The 26,335-nt window shown below is 35.2% G+C and overlaps 2 protein-coding genes across 2 annotated transcripts; one reads left to right on the top strand and one right to left on the bottom strand.

Moving 5' to 3' along the window:
- The first annotated feature begins 1,644 nt into the window (after nucleotides 1–1,644).
- LOC110447101 (zinc finger CCCH domain-containing protein 15-like) lies at nucleotides 1,645–20,269 on the top strand. The gene is made up of 12 exons (XM_021492556.1): nucleotides 1,645–1,811; nucleotides 6,106–6,207; nucleotides 6,497–6,599; nucleotides 8,040–8,180; nucleotides 9,609–9,700; nucleotides 10,233–10,338; nucleotides 11,817–11,896; nucleotides 12,729–12,797; nucleotides 14,021–14,098; nucleotides 14,905–15,006; nucleotides 16,832–16,988; nucleotides 18,833–20,269. The coding sequence occupies exons 1-12, from the start codon at nucleotides 1,737–1,739 to the stop codon at nucleotides 19,027–19,029; spliced, it is 1,302 nt and encodes a 433-aa protein (XP_021348231.1). The 5' UTR covers nucleotides 1,645–1,736; the 3' UTR covers nucleotides 19,030–20,269.
- A 3,005-nt stretch (nucleotides 20,270–23,274) lies between these two features.
- On the bottom strand, nucleotides 23,275–25,755 carry LOC110446775. The gene is made up of 3 exons (XM_021492081.1): nucleotides 25,537–25,755; nucleotides 24,594–24,911; nucleotides 23,275–23,954 (listed from the first exon to the last, which is right to left on the bottom strand). The coding sequence occupies exons 1-3, from the start codon at nucleotides 25,667–25,669 to the stop codon at nucleotides 23,569–23,571; spliced, it is 837 nt and encodes a 278-aa protein (XP_021347756.1). The 5' UTR covers nucleotides 25,670–25,755; the 3' UTR covers nucleotides 23,275–23,568.
- Between the last annotated feature and the right edge of the window lie 580 nt (nucleotides 25,756–26,335).

The following is a 26,335-nucleotide window of genomic DNA, read 5'->3' on the forward strand; positions in this document are numbered from 1 at the left end:
ATATTTTAATTCCTGCTTAAAAAAATCTGAACGGTTATCAATTTATATGTAACGTTTTCAGTTATGAACCTACAAAATATACAGTACCAAACCAAAAAGTCCTCTTTTATTTTCTGAATTATCTCCCTTTATTCACAAACAAACTCTGTTTGTTGGAGTGGTTCTCTAATAACATCATCTTGTTTTCTTCATTATTTCCCTACTGCTATCGATATAAATAATAACTATTCAATTTTCTGTATGTGTAATATTTTGAACATGTAACTGTGCAGAGGCTAATAGTCCCTCAACCACTTTGTACATGAATATCAGTCTGTGAGACTTTCTGCGTCCTTGTGACTGATCCTTGTATAATTTCCAGTGATGAATCATGTGGCCTAGCTGTTTCTGAATTCTTTTGTTTTTGTCTGTAAATAGGCTTTCGTATCTACTGTGTGGATACCGGATAAGGAAAAGGCAATATAAATATATATCTATATATCATAAAAGCAGAAAAATTATCCTCACGGACGAAGAAATGTTATAAAAAGAAAAATTCACAACGACGAGTCTTAAGTACTTTCATCTCTTCTAGGAGATTCTTCATATATATAAATGCAGCATATTCCACGGTCGTCTTTATAGCCTCAAAATTCCCAAATAGCTCACTTGGTACAGAGACAAATATATTACAATATTATGATATTACAATATTAGAATTTATCACATACCTGTTGAATCTTGTTATAGTAATACAACCAATTTTCAGACAATGAAATACAACGTTCTGTATTGCACGGAACTAGGCCCTTGTCCCTACTTTTTATGGGAATCCCTTTGTCATGGCGAACTGAAAAGTTCCCGGTATTTGCAAAAAAATATCAAGTTTATAAAATCTTTGTATCGATCTCTACCAAGTATGGAAGGTATGTGATGAAAGTGTATGGTCTTGCATATATATTGTTATATAGGCTAGGTGGAGCGGCAGATTGGGGTTGCTGGTTCGATCCCCGGTGGAGCACACTTCTCTTTTTCATGTTACACATGTATTGTGTCTGTATACAGTTCCGACTTCGTCTACATACATGTATTAACAATAAAATATTTTGAAATGAAACTACTCTTTCTTATGATTTACCATTAAATAATCTAGCTATATTTTATATCCGACGAGGCTTTGCAACGCTGTGTAAGTAGTGGTCAGCTTTTTAAGAGAACAGTTGAAGAATTTACACGAAGATATACGGATAATTGTGAATCTTCTCTTGTTAGGGACATTGACGTTTTGACACATTGACAACAGACATGTAGTTCAACTACATGTATGGTACAGATACAGTTTGATATCAAATCCACCTAGGACATACTTTTTTTTTATAGCAGAAACGTATATAAAATATCTATAGCAGAAACGTTAGTGTAAACCGGTCCCCTCCGGATATAACAATTGGGCCTATTGCCTCGTCCCTAAACTCGTCTATTTTCACTTCACTCTTTTATGCTCTCTTAATATTGGGATTGCAAGACAATGTTTATAAGCTGATAGGTCCATTAGTTTTCCACTTCCGCATAGCCTTAGAAGTTAAATTGACTACTGCAATACACTTCAAATATTCCCGCGTCTTAATACGAAACTACAGTTAGAAAATAAATAATAGCTTTGCATATTCCAACAGCGCTACTTCCGGTTGTCTTGTCCACATTTTCTACCTATTTGTGCAATCGAAATAAGTTTGTAGTGATTTACAGCAAAGAACATGCCTCCAAAACCCAAAAAGCCAGATGGACCGAGCAAGAAAAACGTGGAAAAGAAAAAGGAGAAAGTCATAGAAGTATGAAACCAAAATAACCGTCGACTGTCAACAAATATTTGTGAAAGCCATTGAAAACGTGTTCTCATGAAAGTAATATAAAGACGGATTGTCTTATTTTGTCGTTCCGTAGGATTATGATTGGTTTTGTAAAGTTCGTTTAAACATGTTTTTAACGTTTACAATTGTTTTCACTATGTGACCCATTGATGAAGTATGATTGATAGAAAATATCCGGTTTAATCTACCAATAATGGTTTTACCGATTAAAAACGTACATGTCACTCCCATATTGCACTTTTGTGAAAACCCCGACCGATTTATAATTGTAGTATTTGGATCAGTTGTATCTATCACTTACAAGAATTTCGAAAATGGTATTCAGTTAAATCACAGGGGCCCACAACTACTATTAATAGTGATCTTGATATAGGCTTTCAGTCGCTGGGTACGTTATAATAACTTATATCCCAATATTGTGTGCCCCTGTGGTCAAATCCGCGTTATGTCCATAAGGAGGCAGTACCCAAATTGGATCAGTACCTGAATCGGATCACTTTTTGCAAAAAACACTTATAAATAAATAAATTTGTTAACAAATCAGTTATAACAATGATATAGTCCTAGTATAGATAGCCATGCACCTTTTTTGTCTACAGATGATTAGTTTTTAAGTTCAAATAGCAAAAGAAAACATAATTCAAACTCAAATGTCAGTGTTTTGATCACGTTTTTAAATATGGCGCGTGCGACGACTATGCCTAGAGCTACTAATTTGTCTCTAGATGCCTCTACTAATTTAGGCATTTGACTATGCCTAAACTAATTTGTACCCAGAGCTGTTTTGGAATATAGGAATAAATTCACACTATAGAAATACTTTTTGTCATATAGATTCTAAAGGTCATCATAAAAAGTTAATATGCTGACATACTTGTCATACAAATCTGTATTTAATTCAGTATTTCTCAGTAGAGACATTTAAGATAAGATTTAGATTCACTGGGAAACACCTGTAGGTAATGACTTGCTACTAGGTGGAACCACAGCGGTAGGGATGCCTTATTCCATTAGTCAGTGAATCCGTTTATATTAAAAAAAATTGANGAAAGGGGGTTTTTTTTTTTTTTTTTTTTTTTTTAGGAATTGGTAGATCCACTTAGATCGAAATATTGGATTCATTGTGTCATTCGACTTGTACAAGATCTGTAAAAAACACAGTTTCTACAAAATGACAGCTTGGTTTTAGAAACAAACTGAAATTTCACAATGATCATGTTCCTGCATCTCAAAATGGTGCCGGGCTATATGCCTTGTATGTTTACTCCTCTGTTTATAATGGAAACATCATTTTTTCACGTTATCTTATGCTTTCCATCTCTTTATTCTCTTATAAAGATTTACCTGATATCTAGTGAGGCTGCAACAGTTAAAAATAATGCCAGCCGGTTAACCGTGTCGGCATAACCGAACCCAAATTAGTCGACCATGTTTTTTGTGCCGCGAACTACTTACTCCAATGAAAAATTTACCTTAAGTGATAACCTCGGGCGATGTACAGTTGGCCGGACCTTTTGCGTAATTGTCCAGGTGTTTCACACAGACATCACAAAAATATCATAATAAGTGGGGTCCTACCTTTGACCACATCATAATAAACTATTTATTTTTGCTAAGTTAAAGAAGGAAAAATCGGTACATGGAAAAAATACCATAATAACCGATATATCATAGACACAGACATCACAAAAATATCATAATAAGTGGGGTCCTACCTTTGACCACATCATAATAAACTATTTATTTTTGCTAAGTTAAAGAAGGAAAAATCGGTACATGGAAAAAATACCATAATAACCGATATATCATAGACACAGACATCACAAAAATATCATAATAAGTGGGGTCCTACCTTTGACCACATCATAATAAACTATTTATTTTTGCTAAGTTAAAGAAGGAAAAATCGGTACATGGAAAAAATACCATAATAACCGATATATCATAATAACCGATATCCTAATAAGGGGGTTCCACTGTATTAAGTAAAAAGTGTCTTTTCTTTTTGGTGCAGTTGTTTTATTAATTTCTCTGATATTCATTCGTTGCATTATGTGTTTTAAGTTAAATAGTTTCATTAAGACCTCTCAATATGATATGTATTGTGGTATGATGCTTACAATATGATGTTTACACAAAATTGATACTTAATTCTGCCTAAAATTCAAAAAAGTTAACTTCATAATGCATATGTTTGATCAAAAGATTTTACATAATTTTGTCACGGTTAACTTTTTAAATGCGATCAAAACCCAGTTTTGTACTTTTTTGGATATGACAGGACAGCTGTCAGACATGTGTACAAATTCATATTCAGAATACTAGTCTGCATTTTGATTAAAAAAACTCTAATAGCCGCACCTATCTTTTCAAAGTGAATATTGAAAATCTTCACAAGCCCCAAAATAAAAACTTCTAGTCTGGGCTTCAGGTTTGCTGAATTTTACACTCCTGACTGCAGTGGTGTTATAGTAGACCTTCTTTTCTGAAGAAGTTCAAAACATAAAGTACACATTAGAGTTAAATGAGAATTTAATTGATAATTTCAGTATTGTTAGTGTGTCACAATACAGATAAAATTATTTGAAACAATACACAAAAAAGTATCACTAATACAAGTTGATATGTATACGATTCAATGAATCAATTCATCCCTAACAACATTATTTAAAATAAAATTTAAACATTGAGAAAAAGGAATAGATATAAAAGTAATGCACGTCTCCTAAAGAACTTTTGAAACAATGAATTCAATATGTTACCCCCTCTTTGTCACAAGACTCAATTAATATAGTTGAAAAAAATAGATAAAAAAGCCTTACCTATGTAGCTACACACCTTCATACCAATTCATTGCCAAGTAATGGAGATAGGAGATATTTTGAAATGATGGTCAGACATGTACAACGCCGAGCTGATGAGTCCAATTGTCAGTTTGATGCTTCATTTTGTACATGTATAACATCTAAGTGTGCATACACTTATAAGCACATCAGGATCAGCGTTTGATTTTATATTGGCAACAACTCCCACATATATTTTACACTTGTGTACAGTAGGCATCACCAGTCATTTGGCTGATGAAGGTGACGGGCCTATAGGTACGTACCGTACTAGTCATTGAAACGTCACACAGAAATACTTAACTGGTTGTTATACAATACCTTTCTTCAATTGGTCAAGGCCAACTGTTAAAATGCATGATACTGCATATATGCATTTTCTTTACATAATTTAAACAAAAATTCCACAATTTTCAGCTAATTTTTTTTTAAAAATTGAAATATACTGCACACATGTATGTCGGACAAAGCATTTATCTTTCACTTTCATGACACTAGAGCCATAGTATCAAAATTTCAATTTCACCCAAATCTGAAAAAGGGTAGATTCCCCTAAAACCTAGATTGATTCCTGCCAAACAGAGTGAGGTTTTTTACCTCCAACCTTAACCATTTTATCGGATTAAATGTCCCATTCAAACGTAAAAATCATAAGCATCATTTAAACAACTCTTTATTTCATAGGAAGGTATAAAAACTAAATTTAAATTCCATATTACTATTTCAAAGGCTGTAACATGTAGTGAAAAATTGGTGTGATTCAGTATGTTTGGTGATAATTTCTTAAATTGCCCCCTCCCCCACGTGCACCCACCCACCCACATCCAAAGGAAAAAAATGATGAAAGTATAAATTTAAATCCCTATTACCCTATTTTTCTCTCACCCTGGACATTTGTATCCATACTTTTACTGGTGTGAGATTTCCTTGTCTCACCCTAGGGTTGAGACGGGGGGGATTCCTCTGTTCATAACAATGACATGATGTCACTTCAACAATACAATGGTTTCGCGTCAACAATCCATCTACATCACGTCAACCCTGAATATAGCATGTAATGTTATCATTACATTGTGTATATGATACATGGTACACAATGGGAGAACAGGGTAAGAGAAAAAGAATCTTTCACCCCCTTGTGGGTGAGATAGGGGAATCTCAACCTTCGGGGAAAGATTCTTAAGTTGCCAAACACTCTGCAAAGCCTCGTTTTTGGCAACTTAAGAATCCTCCCCCCCTCGGGTTGAGATTCTCCTATCTCATCCCCAAGGGGGTGAAAGATTCTATTATTCTCAATCATGTTACCTGAAACCATCTTTTATTTTGGCCTTATTATATAAACCTTTTTTTTTGGCCTAATTATATAAACAGGCACCTGTTTTCTATATGTCAATGTCTTCATTTCTCTTCAGGATAAAACCTTCGGTCTGAAGAATAAGAAGGGAACAAAGCAGCAGAAGTTCATCAAAACTGTCACACATCAGATCAAACAGAGCAATGTGAAAACCCCCAAGGTATTTGTTAACATTACCAAAAGATAATGAATTAGTTAAAAAAAATAATAATTTGGAAACCCTGAAGTAGAGAACGAATGAGTTTATTGGTATCGTCCTATTCCACTTCATACAGTAGTTCACATTGATATGTACTTTATTTCAGTAATTTAGTGGATTAAAATAGGGTTTTACAGCATGAAATCTACAAAACTTTGACCTAGTAAAGATCCCTTAAAATGAAAGAGAAAGGCACATATTGGTCTCCGGGATATCTAGCATGTATGTTTTTCACTTTTTGTTTGGTTAGGGTGCAGATCCATTATTTGACAACAAAAAGAAAAAGGATGAAAAGGCGAAGGAGAAAGAGCTTCTCAACTCTCTGTTTAGGCCTGTACAGACTATATCTAAAGGTAACGTCTTCTAAACATGATGATCCTGTCTTTACAATAATATATATAAATGTAGCACCATTCCAACAGACAGCTTCAGTCTAAACAGAATAAATATAAATGTAGCACCATTCCAAGACTGCTTCAGTCTAAACACAATATATATAAATGTAGCACCATTCCAACAGACTGCTTCAGTCTAAACACAATATATATAAATGTAGCACCATTCCAACAGACTTCTTCAGTCTAAACAGAATATATATAAATGTAGCACCATTCCAACAGACTTCTTCAGTCTAAACAGAATATATATAAATGTAGCACCATTCCAACAGACTGCTTCAGTCTAAACAGAATATATATAAATGTAGCACCATTCCAACAGACTGCTTCAGTCTAAACAGAATATATATAAATGTAGCACCATTCCAACAGACTGCTTCAGTCTAAACAGAATATATATAAATGTAGCACCATTCCAACAGACTGCTTCAGTCTAAACAGAATATATATAAATGTAGCACCATTCCAACAGACTGCTTCAGTCTAAACAGAATATATATAAATGTAGCACCATTCCAACAGACTGCTTCAGTCTAAACAGAATATATATAAATGTAGCACCATTCCAACAGACTGCTTCAGTCTAAACAGAATATATATAAATGTAGCACCATTCCAACAGACTGCTTCAGTCTAAACAGAATATATATAAATGTAGCACCATTCCAACAGACTGCTTCAGTCTAAACAGAATATATATAAATGTAGCACCATTCCAACAGACTGCTTCAGTCTAAACAGAATATATATAAATGTAGCACCATTCCAACAGACTGCTTCAGTCTAAACAGAATATATATAAATGTAGCACCATTCCAACAGACTGCTTCAGTCTAAACAGAATATATATAAATGTAGCACCATTCCAACAGACTGCTTCAGTCTAAACAGAATATATATAAATGTAGCACCATTCCAACAGACTGCTTCAGTCTAAACAGAATATATATAAATGTAGCACCATTCCAACAGACTGCTTCAGTCTAAACAGAATATATATATAGATAACACCCATTTTGCAGTTTAAGAAGTCTAAAAGATTTCCCCCAGAATTTTGGGAGAGTCAAAATTTCTTTCAAATAGACTTCTCCCTTAAAACCAATGAGTCAAAAGCTCACTGAAACCCCTGCTTGACTCATTCACCCCTGAAGACAACTTTCAACCCTTCCAATTCAAAGGTTGGGAATAGTTCATCAATAAATATCAGGGGTGAATGAGTTAATATGTTGCTAAGGTGTTTATATTGCTTAATGAATTTTCAAAATCCTACGGTGATTGCAATCAATGGAAGCAATTTTAAAAGTGCTCATTTTTTGTAGATGATTACATTGACATTAAGTGTTGGAAAAAAAGTTTGGTAATATCACTAATATGATATCTTTGCATTCTATTTAGGTGCTGATCCCAAGTCTGTCCTCTGTGCATTCTTCAAGCAGGGCCAATGTGCCAAGGGAGCCAAATGTAAATTCTCCCACGATCTTGCACTGGACAGGAAAGGAGAAAAAAGGAACCTTTATGAGGATTCCCGTGATGAAGGTAAAACATATTCTCCCGCAACCACTGTACATTTTCCTCATTCATGACTCCTTGGATAAACCTGCTAGGAGTTGGTAAACATTTTGGGTAACACCTTGGACGTGATTTCATTGGTCAATCTTTGATATATGACGTCACGTGACAATGCTTTTCGACATCATTTTCCTTTGTGACGTCGTGCTCCCCGGCAATTGCTTCCCCCATTGGAAACACACATGATGTATTTTCCAAAGGGGAAAATTAGTTGTTTTTTCAGATAAAATATGCACATTATGGGAGAAACAGGTCCCCAAACTCGTAATGATTAGTTATCACGTTTATCTAACTCTCGTTAGTTAATTTTCAAATTGTAAAAGACACTCTGTAAACCTCGTGTCTTTATACAGTTTGAACAATAACTAACTTGAGTTGGCCTCAAAGATAAATTTCCCAAACATATGTAGCTGTATACTATGTTGGACTCTTAACGACTTAATATAGCCTTTAAGACAAGGATTCTTCTAATAATATGTTTTAATACCAAATCCACACTCTTAGGATTTTGAAATTTACTATAAATTAATAGAAAGTGAAATTCATCTTCCATGTCTGTGGAGTTACATTCTTTACATGTACATGTACAATGCCTTAGTTCTCTAGGGACATTTCTATATCTTCCAGTCTCAATAGCTAGTGAATGTGTAGAAGTTGGTAGTGTGGTGAAACATGCATGTTAAACTCACCTCGGTTACTTGAGTTGTGTGGTTAGGCAAGTTTTGCTACTGAGTTTGATATGATTGGACTGTCACCGTCAGGCTGGACTTTTTTGTTCATATTTTGATAGGGTATCATGATCAGGTAGTCTATAGATGTTTACCATTTTTGAACCCTGGTGTACCGTTTTTGAACCCTTGTGTACTGTTTTTGAACCCTGGTGTACCGTTTTTGAACCCTGGTGTACTGTTTTTGAACCCTGGTGTACCGTTTTTGAACCCTGGTGTACCGTTTTTGAACCCTGGTGTACTGTTTTTGAACCCTGGTGTACCGTTTTTGAACCCTGGTGTACTGTTTTTGAACCCTGGTGTACCGTTTTTGAACCCTGGTGTACCATTTTTGAACCCTGGTGTACATTTTTTGAACCCTGGTGTACTGTTTTTGATCCCTTGTGTACCGTTTTTGAACACTGGTGTACCCTTTTACAATGGTTCAATGTCACCTGATTATAAGCCCACCATCTGATATTTTTTTTTTTTTTTTACAACATTTGATATAGCGCCCTTTATATCTAGCTAACATAAGCCAATGATGGAGGTTTTCCTTAATCCTTAGTTGTGTATGTTCAATATCGAGATTGCTCAGAGGAAAAAGATGGCTTCCAAGTGACCATCTTTGATTTGACCGTTAAAGATTGTTATCTCTTTATCTCAGACAGTGCTGTTTATCTTTCAGACACTATGGACACCTGGGATGAGACCAAGTTGGAGGAAGTTGTCGCCAAAAAACACGGAGATGCAGACATATCCAAAAACAAAACTGGTATTGTAAGTATATTTAGAATGTAGTACCTACCATGAATGAGACATTGGAACTGCCTCAATTATCGAAAGCTGACTTGTAAAATTCTTACGTTATTTCTCCAACTCTATCTTCCTCTGTTCAACAAAGACGTTGAGGCTTTATGAAAACAGTGTACATCTCCTTTTGTTTAGTGTGTTAGTATTTTTAGTTTTTTCAAATGGCCCATTGGAAATTTTAGTCGTGTAGAAAAACAGTGCCCCGAGTCTGGGATGGAGTCCCGTTATTTTAGGGATAATTCCTTAATATTGGCAGTCATGACTCAGCAGCCGGTGAGTACACACGGTCTTAAGATTTCGGAACAGCTAACCATGTTCGAGGTCTATGAAGCGGGTAAGGATGAACTGTATCGACCATTGTATGCCCAGTTTCTGATTTTCTTTTTACATAGAAGATATTCCTTCCATAACCTTTAATGAGGCAGTGGAAGGTATTAGTGAATAGCCGTTAGCTAAAATATTTATTTGAAAAATAAAATTTGATTGCTTTTCTTTCCAGATCTGTAAACACTTTCTGGATGCTGTTGAGAATTACAAGTACGGCTGGTTCTGGGAATGTCCTAGTGGAGGGAAAACCTGTCACTACCGGCATTGCTTGCCTCCAGGTATCGTATTGCTCATTAGTTATTTAGTTTTATGTACTATTTAAGGTTCACTCATTACAAAACAGAAGACCAGTGTCGTTTTCGTTTAAACGGCCAAACCGGTCGGACCATAGTTGTTCTTTTATCAAATGAGTTCGGACCTAGTAATCTGATGCTGCTTTCAGGGGAGCCTTGACAAGCCTTGCAAGGCCTGCATATAAACATTTGCAGGTCCGCCAGGATTTATACCCCAAATTGTTACATTTATAAACGGTCAAACCGGTTGTTCCGCATAAACGAACAGGCCCCAAGCACCCTACAAACTGCTTATCATCTTGTCTTTTTTTGTCTCTTTTTACTTACACAGATCAAGGGTACCATCCGGTTAATTAGTCATTACTGTTGATAAATATCTACTAAATCATTTTCCTGAGTCAATTAAAGTCATGTGTTGCCATACATTTTATGGAACTGCCGCTGTTTCAAATTTCAATACATGTATTTGAAAACTTATTAAAGATAAAAAAAAACAAAAAACTGCAGTGATTGAATCCAGGTTCTTTACATTGCAAATTATACATGTTTTAAATGATCATGATGCCATACAGGAATTATGTTAACACTGAATCAAAATACGACTGTCCAATTAATGAAAATGGGAAGTGACTCTGAGCCAGAGGGAAAACTACTTGTTTTAGTCGGTTTACTTTCTACCATAGGTAGGTAGAAGGGAGATTACTCCAAGTCAAAAAGTCTGTGAGTGGAACTCTTCTTTGTGATGTAACTGATGCAGTGGTACCCTCTACCTTAACTGCAACTACCTACATTCTTGAGTTTAACCATGGATATTGGATTGATTGATGGATTATGTCTAACAGTTTCAAAATGTACGATCAAGAATTGCAGTGTTCTTTTCGGATTTGAATAAAGGGGGATTACTAGTGTTAAATTAGCAAAATTTTGAATTTAATGGGTGTGTGTGTACAGAAAGTAGTTCAGGGTTTGGACAGCTGAAAAACACCTCATCTTCTCTTAATATCATGTTTTGCTTAGTATCATATTTTTCTTTGACTAATGACATCAAGTGAAATGTACTGTATTCATATGATGTTTATCTAGGTTGTGATTGTACTGCATCAGAACCTCAAAAACACTTATCATAAAGTTTCTATATATCACTATATAAATAAGAACTAATTGAATATGTGAATAAGGGAAATTCTGTCATGTGTTTGGTGCTTTAACCCTTTCACCACTGTAGACCATAATGGACTCAACCAAGTCATTGCATGGTCGAGTTTACTAAAGTTACATAGGGGTGAAAGGGTTAACATTCAATATTATGCACTACTTGAAACATGTGCCATTTTGTTTGTGCAAGTCATATATAGTTATCAATCTGTGATGAAGAAGTTTACTAATATATAATGGTGAACTGTTGCTGCCACAACTTACATTTCTAATTCAATATACTTACCTCATTTTCACTTGATATGCAGGGTTTTTATTGAAGAGAGACAAGAAAAAATTGGAGGATAACGAAGAAAAGATTTCTATGGAAGAGTTGATAGAAAGAGAGGTTTGTATGATTAGAAGTTTAATATTACTTAAGATATTTAATCAATCTTAAATTTTGAATATTTACCATAGTCTAGAATTTTTATATGCATTTTGGCAATCCCATTGGAATACCCCTAAATGGATCTGTACTTTTAACCCTTTCGCCACTGTAGACCTTAATGGACTCGTCCAGATCAATGCATGGTTGAGTCTACAAAAGTTATATAGGGGGTGAAAGGGTTTTCTTTTTCTAAATGGGTGCAAGGAAATCTTGCATTTCATGTGAAAAACCTGATGCAAATACCTTATCAAAACTCGATTTTGGGGTTTTTCGAGTGGGATTGGAGTAAATCGAAACAGATTACTAGTTAATAAATAGGTTGAATTGAACAGTTTATAATATGCATGCTCTGACATGATCTATACAGGCCATGAAAAGTGCTTGAACTGCTTGAAAAGTACAGAAAATTTGCTGTTAGAAAAATGCTGGGTTTTGTGAAGGATTCCTTGAAAACTGCTGGAACATACACTCTGTAGTATAGGCATACAATGTTTCAAATAACATGTACTCCTTTCTATAAAGAACTCTTTACAAAAAAGTTTTGTGTTGATATAAATTTTCACATGAAAAAGTTTTATGATTACTTCGAAATTTGTTTTCAATTCGTTTTAATTTTGTGCTTTATAACAATAGGATCCGTATACAGGTCGTACACTAAAAACAGAAACCTGACATTTTTTCTGGAAGCTGGAAAATTGCTTGATTATTTACAGATTTATTCATGTCAGTCATATATTTTATACGTGTTGATGATTTTGATATAAAAGCATTTTTTTAATATTTTTTTTAGAGATCGGCGCTCGGACACAACACAACTCGAGTGACTTTAGAGACCTTTTTGGCCTGGAAAGAAAGGAAGGTGTGTCATCTCTGTTTGATATAAAAGGAAAACATCCTGTCATTTCTCCGTATTTAATGCATTTATTGACACTTGGGACTGCAAGGATATATTGTATCGTGTTGTGATACTTTCTTGTGTATTTTATCAAATTGTTTTGTTTACCTGTATGGGCGATACACTAACAGTACTTAAATAGGCAATCAATTTTTAGCTCACCTGCCCGAAGATTAATAACAGGTGAGCGATGCAGGCCCATTGGGCCTCTTGTTATCAAAATCTGAACAAGTGTTTTAAAAAAAACCTTACATCACTACAAATTACACAAAGTTTTTAAATGAATTTATTGCCTATAACTTCATACATCAATGCAATACAACACACAGAGTCCCCCTATTATAATCCCTTACGTCACATACTTATACTCATGTAAATTAACCTATAAACAAAGTACAGAACTAAAATAGCACCAACAAGAAGATGGAGAACGAGGTTGACCTACATAGGTTCTATATAACACACACCTACCGGTGAAAGATGAAACATAAACCCTGTATTTTTCGTGATTACAGACTTGGAATCCTTCAGTAAAAAAGTGATCCACTATGCAGTCAAGCCCAAAAGTACTAGAAATCATACACAAATATATTTTGATAGTATTTACTGTTGAAGTCTATGACAAAACTCAATAAAACCCTGCACTCAGTCAATCTGAAGTTGATCATTAAAGCAGATATTTGTACCCTGATAGGTATTGTTAGCAAAATACTGCGATACATATTGTATCGTGAGGTATGCATATCATTTTAGCCCCAATTTACACATCTAAGTAGTCAAATATTGGAAATCTCTCTCTCTATATATTATATATAGCAGGGAGAGAAGGGATTTCTAGCAAGTTAGGAAAAAGAATATAGACTCTTTTAAGTAGTCTGATTAAATTATCTGGGGGGGGGGGGGGGGGGGGGGGGGATTTCTAAAGAATAATCTGAGAGTTGAGAGAGGTGTTTTTTTCTGTATCAAAAATATTATTTTGTTTCTCTGATTGAGTATAAATTTGATGCAGAAACTGCTGAAGGGATCATGATTGATCTTGCTGTATATGATCTCTTTGAATGATTTCATTTTTTTTTTATATAGAACTGTATACCTATTGTACTCATAAGTTTACATCAATCAACCTTTTAATTCTGTTACAAGAAGTTGACTCTAATCATTGGCTTTTTATATCTTTATTATTCTAGCGGAAGGAAAGGATTGAGGCTGATAAGAAAACGATGGATAAGAAGAAATCAGATTTCAAATCTGGTAAAACTGGTGGGGTAAGTAAAGCCAATGTTGGTAAAACATTAAACCTTTCACCCCTATGTAACTTTAATAGACTCTGCCATACATTGATATGGATGAGTCCATTATGGTCTACAGTGGTGAAAGGGTTAAGGCTAAATAAATGTCCAGACAAAAATGCACAAAGTGTTTATTTCTTTTAGATCTATAAAATCTTTATAATAATTTAGATTCGGTACCACATATCATTTACACTGAACTCCACAGTGGTAATTTTATAATTGATTACTTAAAAAAAAATACATTTAAANTTTTTTTTTTTTTTTTTTTTTTTTTTGCTTTATTACTTAAACTGAACTGTTACACTTTTCTGTATTCTTTTCATTCATTTTTCTTGAATTTATTCAGTATGTATTTATACCTGGTCGAAATCTGTTCTGAAATTGAGAATAGAACTTGAATCAGTATTGAGGAAAAGTATTGAATCTTACAATGCTTGATATATATATTATATAATCATTTTTCATTTTATGTAAATCACTAGTTGGAAGCTTAAGATACCTTTCAAACCAAGGAAACACAATAATTGGTAATTGTTCAACTGATAAATGCTGGACTGATACAGGTCAACAGGAGCATGCGTACCATTAAACATCGCCTCAATTACATTCTGAAACCCTGATATGTCTTCATCCGTAGGTTTTCAGAATACGTATAGGTCAACATAGTATGTAAACATTCAATTAACTTTCTTTTAAGTTAGCCACCCATTTCACAACTTAACAAGAACACTGTCAGTTGATGTATTTAAAGGGAAAGATGTACTTCCTTACGTTTCCAGATCAGCGGCAGGGAAATGTTTGAATTCAATCCTGACTTTGTCGCTATGGACGATGACGAGGCCCAGGAGGGCACCTTCGAGAGAGAAACGGACCCTGACGATGTAAGCATGATTTTTTTATATAGAAATATTTTTAAAGCAGTTTCAGTAAGCTGTGAACATTTGAAATGTTTGAATCCTTGCAAGCCTGATTTGATATCATGTGTGAAAGGAACTGGGTGTCAGCCCTGTAAGCATTGTCTATATATAGATAAAATGATACTGCAATATGACTACTCAAGAAATATAGGAGGAGTGGAGGTCGAAAGGCCACTTTTCTCTGCCTGCACTAACCACAATCTTTTTTCCTGGTGTTCCATTAGGCCAAAAAAACCCAAAAAAATGACTGTTTCAGGTATCCTAACCTACCCTAGATTTTCCTGTCGACCCTAGAGTTTTTATCACCTACACTTGTATTTAAGATTAATTTAATAGCCAGGTAAAGTTCACAGCTACCAGGTACTCATTAAAATGAACGTTCTTCCTCTGTCTGACCGTATTCTTGACAATATATATATATATAATGTGTGGAAATGTATTGTAAAATTTGATACAAAGCATGATATTGATCCATGAAAACAAACAAAATAAATTTAATTGAAATTATTTGCCTACTGACCTATCCTTTTTATCTATTTTTTCCGGGCCCATCAAAAATCCAATATACTTAAATATTTTTTACTCAAATTGGTGGGAATGATTGACCTCATTATCTCCACTTCATATTTCAACAACAAAAATAAATACTGTATGAATCGGGTGACCGTTAAGGCCCATGGGGCCTCTTGTTAAAATTTGGTAAAACCTGAGGCGTTGCCGTGGGTTTTGCAAAATTTGAAAATAACAAGGGTAGCCAGATTTAGAATACCCCATATTTGCAAACAGAGTTTGTGCAGAAAAAATAATCTCATCTCTTTAAAGTGTGTACTATAAATATATCGTAACAGGTTTTAATTTCATCATGACACCTTTTTCGCATTGCGGCATCGGGAGTTTTCCAAATTTGTGACGTCACATCGTTGTTGAGCCATATTGTCACGTGAAATGGGGTGTAGGATAGAAATTTCCTACACCCCTTTCTTACCCTGGACAGCTCTATCTTACACACACGGAAATGAGAGATAAGGTTATATTTTGAGCACATGGTCACTTTTCTTCTCTGTGAAATCCCTAAAATTATGTAGAACGGTTTATATAATGTATGTAGTTTATGTGTAATTAAAAAATGTAGGGTTATAGGATGAAATATTTTGTTTTTGTCATAACATTTCTGAAAATAATGTGATAATTACTGATGATTGTGTTCTTTTCTACTGATGTCTCATCAGTTTATAAGTCAGAAACATTCATAAAAGATTATGTACAGGTTATTGTAGAGCTATTCGGAGAAGGAGATGTATGTAACGTAAATCTTTAAAATAACTTTATAGAACTTGTTTATCTCATGTAAGCATTTGCTGAAATCAGTAGAATATTCTTCCCTCTTTGAGTTAAGATAGATTATCATCACACAATTCCGTCTTTTTCATATTGCAGAGTTATCTGCTCTTGTGAGCAGGTATTTATTGTTACATCATTTGTTTCTGAGAGTAACGTCATCAATTTTAGAGAAAGCGACGTAATTTTCACACACAAACCAATGATGTAATAATCAATACCTGCTCACAAGAGAAGATAACTCTGCAATATGCAAAGACGATATAGGCCAGATCTGATTATTATCACACAATAATAGGCCAGATCTGAATAATATACAAACTCTTAAGAAAGACTTTAAAGGAAAATGGTGATGCTTTTAATATTGAAGAATGTTTGTTTTTTAATGGATTTATCTATAGAAAATCTAGTGATCTACATGTCTTAACTATGTTATTTGCCTCTTGTTAAGGTTGACCAAGGGAAGGTGGTGGAGCTGAACCTTGAATCATTAGCGGGGCTGGCTCAGAGTGTGGATGGTACTGGAACGGTCTCCACATCATCGCACAGAACTGGCACCACAAGTGGGGCTGGAGATTCGGCGAAAAAGGCAGCCACCAAATTAGGCGGTAAGTTGAGGGGTCAAGTTAGAAGGTACAGATATTGGTACAGATATTCTTAGTGTATCCACCATTTTAGGAGGAGGTGGGCAGTGTCATTAGAGAGGTAGAACTTGATGCCCTTACGAAATTTTGATAAGTGTTACAGTTGTGTTGTTCATTTGAAACTTTTTTTCCAAGTTACTGCACGTCTAGAAATTCAATCTTGTCTCGAAAAATATAATCTCTTGTTGATGTTTTGCACATGCAAAAATGATATCTTCCTCTTCTACAAAATAGATGATCATATGGAGTTCATATGGCATTTTGTATAGCCCACAAAACACTCTCCATTATTTCTTGAGTGAAAAAAATGCAATGTTTCAAAAAATAAATGTTGCATTGTTGACTGGCAATGTAAGATATGTTTGGTGGGACTCTCCGACCCGATTTCTGCTATACATTTGCTTTGTTGGACTGTCGGAGGAGGCTGTCGGAGCAGGCTCCCCCTGTAGGTTTTGTCATTGGTCACCTCTCCGTTGGGACTTCACGTCTAGGTTTGTTTTCCTGTATGTACTCCAAGCAGGTTACCCCTTCAGGTTAGACAGATGTATCCCATGGCATAGTCATTAGGGAATATTATTATAGGCTCTGCTGCAGAAGTGCGGTCTCCTTATATTCTCCCATATTATGGCGTATCGATGGAAGCGAAATGTATCTCTGTACCCATTGCAACACTTTAGATATTGATCTTTATTGTATTATCTGTTTGTTCTTTTGTGATACTAACTAGGCATTTCTGGTTGGCCATTGTCAGACTAAAGTAACAGAATTGTGTGTATGCTACCAAGTCTAGATTTGGTCATTCCAGTTTGATGAACGTTTAAAATGGCCCTTGTTTTGCCCATCATCAGTTAACATCATTGTTACCGGTACTTGACTTTTATATCACCTTGAAACAAACAAACAAACAAACAAAACTGACCGTTTTCTTCATTACTCACTCAGACAATGGTCTGACCTCCTTGTTTCAAGTGTACTATTTTCTGATGACATTATATCTCTTAAGGATCCCTGCCCCACAACCAACCAAGCAAAACACTAGAGAATTCCATTGTAGTTTTTCACACAAACAGTAACCTTCCCTTACTTTCGTTTTGTGTATAACTGCTGTGGGACGGGGGCAGAAAACTACCAATAATCGTGTAGATTAGTCGGTTAGAGTGACTGTATTCTGATATGATGTGCAGAGTTACATCCCATCCTTGCTCTGTTGCATTTTTGCTATCAGAATATTGTTAAAAGCTACACTGTCATGATAACAAATTTACCAGTTCATAATTACAGCTTTTCGATGGTACAGGAATCTTTAATTTGTATTTACACGTTTTTTGTGATTGTGGATCAGTTGACTTGTGCACAAGGATTATAATCTATGAAATGAATAATAACAGAGTATCTTCATCTTCATAATTTTTTGTTCCTCCGTCGATACCGACGATTACGGAAGTCGGTCTTGTGCTGTAGTGCGTTAATTATTATGTACAGTGATTTTTTTTTATTATATTTTTGCTATAGGATAAAAACAGGTTAAAAGCAGTGAGTGTAAGTTATATCGTAGGTTTTGTATATGTTCGATTTTGTTATATGTGATGCATGTCCTGAATTCTGCTAGTGTTTCTGATTGGATTAATGTTTTGGGTAGGAGGTTCCACTGTATTATGATGTATGGAAAGAATGAGTGTATGTATGTGTTTTTGGATGTGTAGATATGTCTGTAACTAAGGTTGTGTCCTTAGCGTGTGGCTACCTCACCTACTACAGGGCTATATTAATTATCATCAGTGTTAATATTCTTTATCCTACCCCTACAGAGAACGAAGAAGACAAGTTAGACCTAGCAGGAGCGTTACCACCGAAAAATCATATATCAGAGACGGATGAGGCGATAGCCGCCGCCATGGCAGCAACTGTGAACGGCGACGCAATAGAAATCGACGAGGACCTATTTGATGGCGAGGACCTGGACCTGGTAGAGGAAGACCTGGATACTCTCGACTTATCAGATTAATTCTAGATTGGAATTTTGTGGTTACCTCACCTGCTACAGGATTATATTAATTCTGCCTTGGAAAATTACAGTTACTCTTGACTTATATTCGTAAAGGATTCTGTTTTGGAACATTGAGCTGTTGGATGATGTCCTCAACCATTTACTGAGTGTGGCATTATTGTGTCGTTGACTGGAACTGAAATATAGTGGGTGGAGGGCACCAGATTTTCTGTGTGGTCAACGGGTCAATCTCCCGGTGTTGGATGATGTAATACTTAGGAGTAAGGACCAGTGATATTTGTCCTGTATTAACTATCCTGGAAAGGGAGGAAAATGCTTTACATTATGCACCTGCTCATGAGGCAATCTCAAATCGTGTATGAAAAATGTCGGGTTGTGGGGCAAATGATTCGCTATTTATCCGAAACAAAAACTGACAAATCTTGTTTCTGTGACTTTTTTTCACAGGCAAATGCAAATTGCTTTAAGTTTTTACCTGATCATCAGATATGATATTTCTTGTATTGTTTTATGCAAAATATTTGGATTTGAATATCAAATAATTACGAAGTTTATCAATGACAGTAACCAGCTTCCTGAGTGGTACATTTCTTCCCTTTCAATCAATGATGATAAAGGACTGGGTCATTTTTGGCCTCGTAAAAAGTTTTAAAATTTCAACGTGAATTTATTTACCAATTTCTGTTATAAGCATCATGTTGATTAATTGGGACTATCTTTCTTTGTGCAGATTGTTTCCAATGCACATGTGTAGATGCTCTACCATAGCATCAAAATTGTGTTGCTTTGCAGAAATAGCCAAAATATGGTGTTTTAGGACAGTTTAAATGCAGAGATAAAAGCTTCTTCATGTGACAAACAAAAATCATTTTCTAGGAATTAACACTGATATAAAAATGTTAAAGCATGTCGAATATTTTTTTGTTTGCTGCATGTTGAGGCTTTCAAAAATGTGTTTTAATTGTTAATTTCCTTCAAAATGGGCAATTTTCAACCAAATAGCGCGTAACAAGACGATTTTCACACATTTCATTATGAAAATGCAAGTTTACGTCTGCCTTTGTAATACCATGTCTCCTAAACCAGTTGTCAATATTTGCGTACTTCATTTATTCCAGATTATGAATATAACAACTCAATCTAAATCCCTGATGAGGCTGGAAATGACCCTTAACTCCCCTAGTCCTTTATACATGCCACTATATTCCTGCAAATAAAGAGAGAATGGTTGTACATACATTGCTGTTACGTTTTTTCTTTTAACCAAGTTTAGCTCAGTCGGTGACCTTACACCATGGCATCTGTTTTCAACTTTTCCTTTAACTCATTCACCCCTGATGACACATTTGTACTCTTCCAATTCAAAGGTTGGAATAGTTCATTCTGAAATTTCAGGGGGTCAATGAGTTAGACAAAAAATTCTACTCAAGAACGGCCAAAGTGTTTTGGGCTCAATTTAGTATTGAAAAGTCCTGATTCGAAAGGATTTTATAATTTAACTTATACATATAAAGAATGCTGTACTAATAGGGAAGTAATAAGACATCTTTAGATTAAAGGTACCAATAAAGGGGTTTCAACCTAATTTTTATATGGAGCTTATCCTAGTCAATGCAAGTCAACCTTATTCGAATACAGATTTTAGCATCCCTTAGAGCAGAGGAGCAGTGCTCAGTACAGAATGTCAATGCAGAGTTTTCAAACCTACTCAATCCAGCTTCTTATACAGTGTACTTGTTTTCTAATAGAATTTGGTGTTAATCATTATTGGACAGGAAAATCAGCTTTGTTTTAATAAAGTATGAATCCATTTTTTGGCAGAAAGGGTGCCCATTATTATTGAAAAAAAGAGTCTTGATACATTTTCAACATCTTCTCCAGCTCTGCAAGGTCAAATGTAACAAAGCATTTAAACATATGGTCAAGTCAATGGCTGCAACTAATTGATATGTTTGGTCTACTTCAAATTCTGTGTTGTAATATAAGGACATCATGTCCTCTGACTGACTGTAAGATATATGTGACTTCTAGTTCCACCGGGCAAATAGTAGTAAAACTAGTAAAGGATCGTTTCATTGGCCTAAAGATGTCCATTTTATTTTTCGAGTCATTGCAAAATCCAAGATGGCCATGCATTCTGACATATGACACATTTAACTTCTAAAGTTCCATCTGGTTGCTGTTGAATTGACTCAGTAGTTAGTCTATTAAAAGTAGGGGTTATGCCATCTGTTGTCACTTCATTCAAAGTATAGTTAACTTTGTAAATCTCATTGTCCTAACAGAATATGGACGAACAGGGCAGCGATATTATATAGGCTATTGTACATGTATTGCCCTTGTGGCAAGGAAACATGATTCTTTGTTTCTCACTTCGCAAGATAAATCATGTTTCAGGAGGGTGTAGCTCAAGTTAAACATTTATCGAGGAGAAACAAACAATCATGTTTCCCTACCACAAGGGTGATACATATTTTATTGTGTCGAAATATTACCATAATCCAGTAGTAAAGATGATTAGATTGACGTGTCATTGTTGTTGACTGCTTCAGTTAGTCAGAACACTCAGTTGTTGTTCTTCTTCTTTCTTCTTCTTCTTCTTCTTTCTTCTTCTTCTTCTTCTACTTCTTCTTCTTCTTCCTTCTTCTTCTTCATCTTCTTCTTCTTCATCTTCTTCTTCTTTCTTCTTCTTTCTTCTTTCTTCTTCTTTCTTCTTCTTCTTCTACTTCTTCTTCTTCTTCCTTCCTCTTCTTCATCTTCTTCTTCTTTCTTCTTTCTTCTTCTTCTTCTTTCTTCTTTCTTCTTCTTCTTCTACTTCTTCTTCTTTCTTCTTCTTCATCTTCTTCTTCTTCTTCTTCATCTTCTTCTTTCTTCTTCTTCTTTCTTCTTCTTCTTCCGCCATGAACTTGTCCGATCATTTCCTCGAAAAGCATATCTTGCATATCTTGATGAAACTTCACATGATTAACAATTGGCATATGTAGTTGTGCATTCAAGTCTTTATTTTCATATTGTGCCCATTGTTACCACACGACACGGAAGCTTCTGATTGGTTGAAATTTCATATGTTAGGTCTATTATGACACTGTGAACATACATGTAACTGCGGGGGTTTTGGGGACTTCTGTAATGGTCCCCAATTACAATTAGTACTTTCTATTTTATGAAAGACATGGGATAGCTTTTCAAAATGGTTTATGTACACAAATTTCAACAATGTTGTGCAGCCCAGTACGGTTTTAATAAAAATTGGCCGAACTTGCTCCAGTCTCCCCTAACTAAAACTTAGTGACATGGTTTTTGAATTTTTCTTTTGCCGAATGAATATCAATTCAAGATAACTGCAAGTTGCATCAATACGACCGGAGCTCCAAATAGACTATGTGTTCTAGATTAAAGCATGAGGTAAAGCTCAGAGTTTGGGGTGGGATGGGGAGGTGTGTGTGTGTGTGTGCGATCGAGGGGCTGTTCCATTGTGTATATGTTGGTTATATATATACATAGGTACATTTCGAATCGCAGCTTTCGGCAACTACCTATATTTTGTAATTTATCACACATATCACGCCAAAATCAATACAGTGACCATCACTATATTTGTATTGATATTCATTATACTGAATGCACTGGTGATTTTTCAGCCCCAAATTCATCCCAAACAATAACATTGATGCAGGAAAAACTAGAGAAGTGTCTGTCCAATATTTGGTGATACACAGACATTTGGGAAAATATAAATTGAATTGTGTAGTATAAATTGAATAATGTGTTTAAATTCCTCTTTTGGGATAAAATCAACTTTATAACAATATGAGGTATATGCTGTATATTGTGCGTCAATCCCTAACAAAAGGTAAACAGTATGTTTTAATTAGCAAATTCTATGATACTTAAAAAGAACATGTGATAATCACAATTATGACTCTTAATGACCGTATACACTTGAAATCACAGGTAAAAATACAGGTAAAAATGAAACAGACTTAACCTACAGCTGTCGGCCGGTATATTAATACTTTACCTCATTCCCACAAATGGTATAGCCCAACTTTCCTCCGAGAGAATTTCAATACAGGTAATGGGCTAGTGCATGGATAACCAGTTAGGGTCAGGCAAAACAAAGACCATGTGACAACAGAGGGATAAATCAGTGGTGTTTGGGCAACACCCTCAACCTATTGACAATGCTGGCTAGGGATAGCCGGCTATACACAATTTTGGTTCAGCTTTTTATAAGAAACTCGCATATGAAATGGAGGAAAATATTCAAATATATTTGGGTCAGATTAATTTTGGACACAGAAAAAGGGTATTGCCCGGGCAACTAGGGCAACATCACTGCATCTGCCAGTCCGCTAGGTGATGGACACGGTTGAACCCTCATTTAAACTCAAAGGATAAATTCAATCTCAGTGACTATCTCACCTTAAAATATAAGAGTTCCCATGTCACCATGTGCTTGCATTAAGAAACCACTTTAAGTTAACAACATACGCAAACAACAAAGGTCGCGTACCAGTTTATTAAGTTCAAACCTCAGATGAGAAATCCGGAGAAGGAGCTATAGTCAAATCCGAAAAGATCGGTAACACTTGCATTCGTATTCTGAACATATACATGATCGCCTGCATTCAGGACCAGCACTGCCGTACATGTTGCAGTTCTGTCCTGATCACCTTTGTAAACATTGCCGATACGTTCTCCATTTTTAGTAATTATGAGATGCGCTTCGGAATTCATGTAGCTACGAACAATAGCTGTGAAAGAATAGATGCCATCGACCGGTGCTGAGAAGATGCCATTCATTTTGCTGTATCCGTTACCGACATTAGTTACAACGTTATCAAACGGTATTGTTTGATGGCTTCCCAAGGAAACACCTCGAAGTCCTCGGAGGGTAACATAGAATCCAACTTGGTTTCCTAAGGGATATAACATTTCACTGAATACACATTACAGTAGCAAGAAAATAATATTTTGTTTATATTACGTGTTTCGCAAAGAGCATACCTCCCTGGTAATTACTGGTATTATGAAGTTTTAAAATGATAGATGATATTTATCAATGATGGAATTTGTTGTGACGAACATGTGATTGCAATGAACTGAGATATAGAAAAAGTGACAAGAGACTAAACTGTGGTTAATTTAATTTCTCAGGTTCATAAACCTACATATTCACCTCAACAAAACTCCATAGTTGTTGAATATTCATGATGATACAAAGTAATTGCGTCGCATCGACATCTTAACACAAAACGTGTATCTGGAATGTGTTAAAATCAGGGACGTACTGTCCCTGGTTAAAATATATTAAAGTCAAAAACTAACATTACAAAAATAGGAATTCCTAATGAATTCCGTGAATGAAAAAAAGTGTTTTTAAAATATGTATTATTAATACTGTACTCCGACTATGAACACCTTCGTTTCATCTTGTTTGGGGTAATATGCGATGACAGAAGTTTGAACATGGAAAAAAAAATGTTCACACATCGTTAATGGGAAAATAATTAGATTGGGTCCTGAAATGACTCTTAAATAACAAAGATGATGTATACCTGATATCGTTCGGATATCACTCCTGATATAGTGGGGCTGTTTCAAATGTAGGGTGCTGTCACCTGGAGCATTTCGTTTGGTCATTTTTCTTTGCCCGTGCTCATCGGGTCCGTATTCGTCCATTGTTGCGTCATCAGAACCAGATTGAGTTGTTATCGTTGGTTTCACTGGTCCGTCGTTGGGTTGAGTTTGAAGGTTGAGTTCCTCTTCAGGTACGTTGCATTTTACGTTAGCTAATTTCGATTTCATTAATCGGTTTTCCTCTTCCATTACATTCATTCTCAGAACAAGAATAGCATTTGCCTTATTGATGGTGTCTGTAATAACATAAACTATGTATTATAAATAGCACTAATTTACATCAGATCACCGTATGGTCAAAGTAGATTCAGTACACGAATGATGCATCATGGGGAATCCCATTATGTTTGATAATCATTAATCATAACATATTCATATTTCTGCTTAACATTTTAAAATATGTTTTCACTTTTGACAGACAAGAACATCAAAATACAAAATAAATATACAATTTATTTACATAATCCCGAAATCACATTCGCATCATTACTTAAATAAGTAAGTTTACAGGTATAATCATATGTAATAGACTATGTGCAGAGCTATGGTATTAAACAGACACATTATATATATTACACGTACTGTACATATATTGCAACTGTCCTTCATCAGTACTATCAATCACTATTTCTTTCGTACAATGTGTTCAGTTTGCTGAAATTAAAAGAATACGTATTTAAGGTCTTCATTTTTGACAATAATAATCGTGACAAATGGAAGCCCGAGTATCGTCTGGCCCTCACACCAGACTTAAGACATTGTGACAGATAGATGTCTGGTATATCTGTCAAAATGTCTAAGTCTGGTGTCAGGGCCAGAGGAAACTCGGGCTAGATAAATGGTAGCTGACCATATACATACCAATCTGCTGCTGATGCTCCGTAAGGATACGCTTGATGTCCCGGACGTCAAAAACTGTGTCCTCGTTCAAGTTGCCAACGCTACAGTCAACAGTCAAAGAAACGACACAAAAAATTGCAACCCAAAACATCATGAATGTTAGTATAGCATCAACGATACTTTGAAACTAAAAAGCAAAAATGTCGGAACGAAGGACTAGCACTTTATTATCCTTATCAAGTCACGTGTTCCTGTAAATTAACAGCTGGCAGGAAACTTTTTTCCCCTTTCGCTGCAGAAATGTTATCTTTCAACATATCTCGTGTCTAACGTAACTCCAATGGTCTTATTGTTAACTTGTCTTGAACATGTCATTCTTTGAATTTGAACAGTGCATATTCGAAGCTGTGAAAAAAATAGATGAGGGTGTTTTGACAAAGTAATACTTGTAAATAAATATACAGTCTAAAACAGTTTAAAATATCCGTTTGTATAGCCGAAACAGCCTCGCCCGATAGCAGGTGTCTGTCATATCATATAACTGTGACACGCCAACGGAAATCATAACTCTGTAATTAAGAGAGTTGAGCATTTGTGGAATATGGATATTTTACCAGAGAGTGTAGAATTTAAGTAAGACCAAGGCTTTGCTGAGGTTTTGAATCCAACTTCTACACCTTAGTAAAAATAGGTTGGAATATTTAGAAATTATGTGCCTTTATGTTGGCAGCAGTGCCATAAATAACAAAATAAGGCTCATTTCTTGATATAATACTATATACATATTTTTTGGTTTTAGAAAACAGTACCGTTATGTTTA

Source organism: Mizuhopecten yessoensis, unplaced genomic scaffold (assembly GCF_002113885.1).
Source record: "Mizuhopecten yessoensis strain PY_sf001 unplaced genomic scaffold, ASM211388v2 scaffold371, whole genome shotgun sequence".
NCBI classification, from domain to species: Eukaryota; Metazoa; Mollusca; class Bivalvia; order Pectinida; family Pectinidae; genus Mizuhopecten; species Mizuhopecten yessoensis.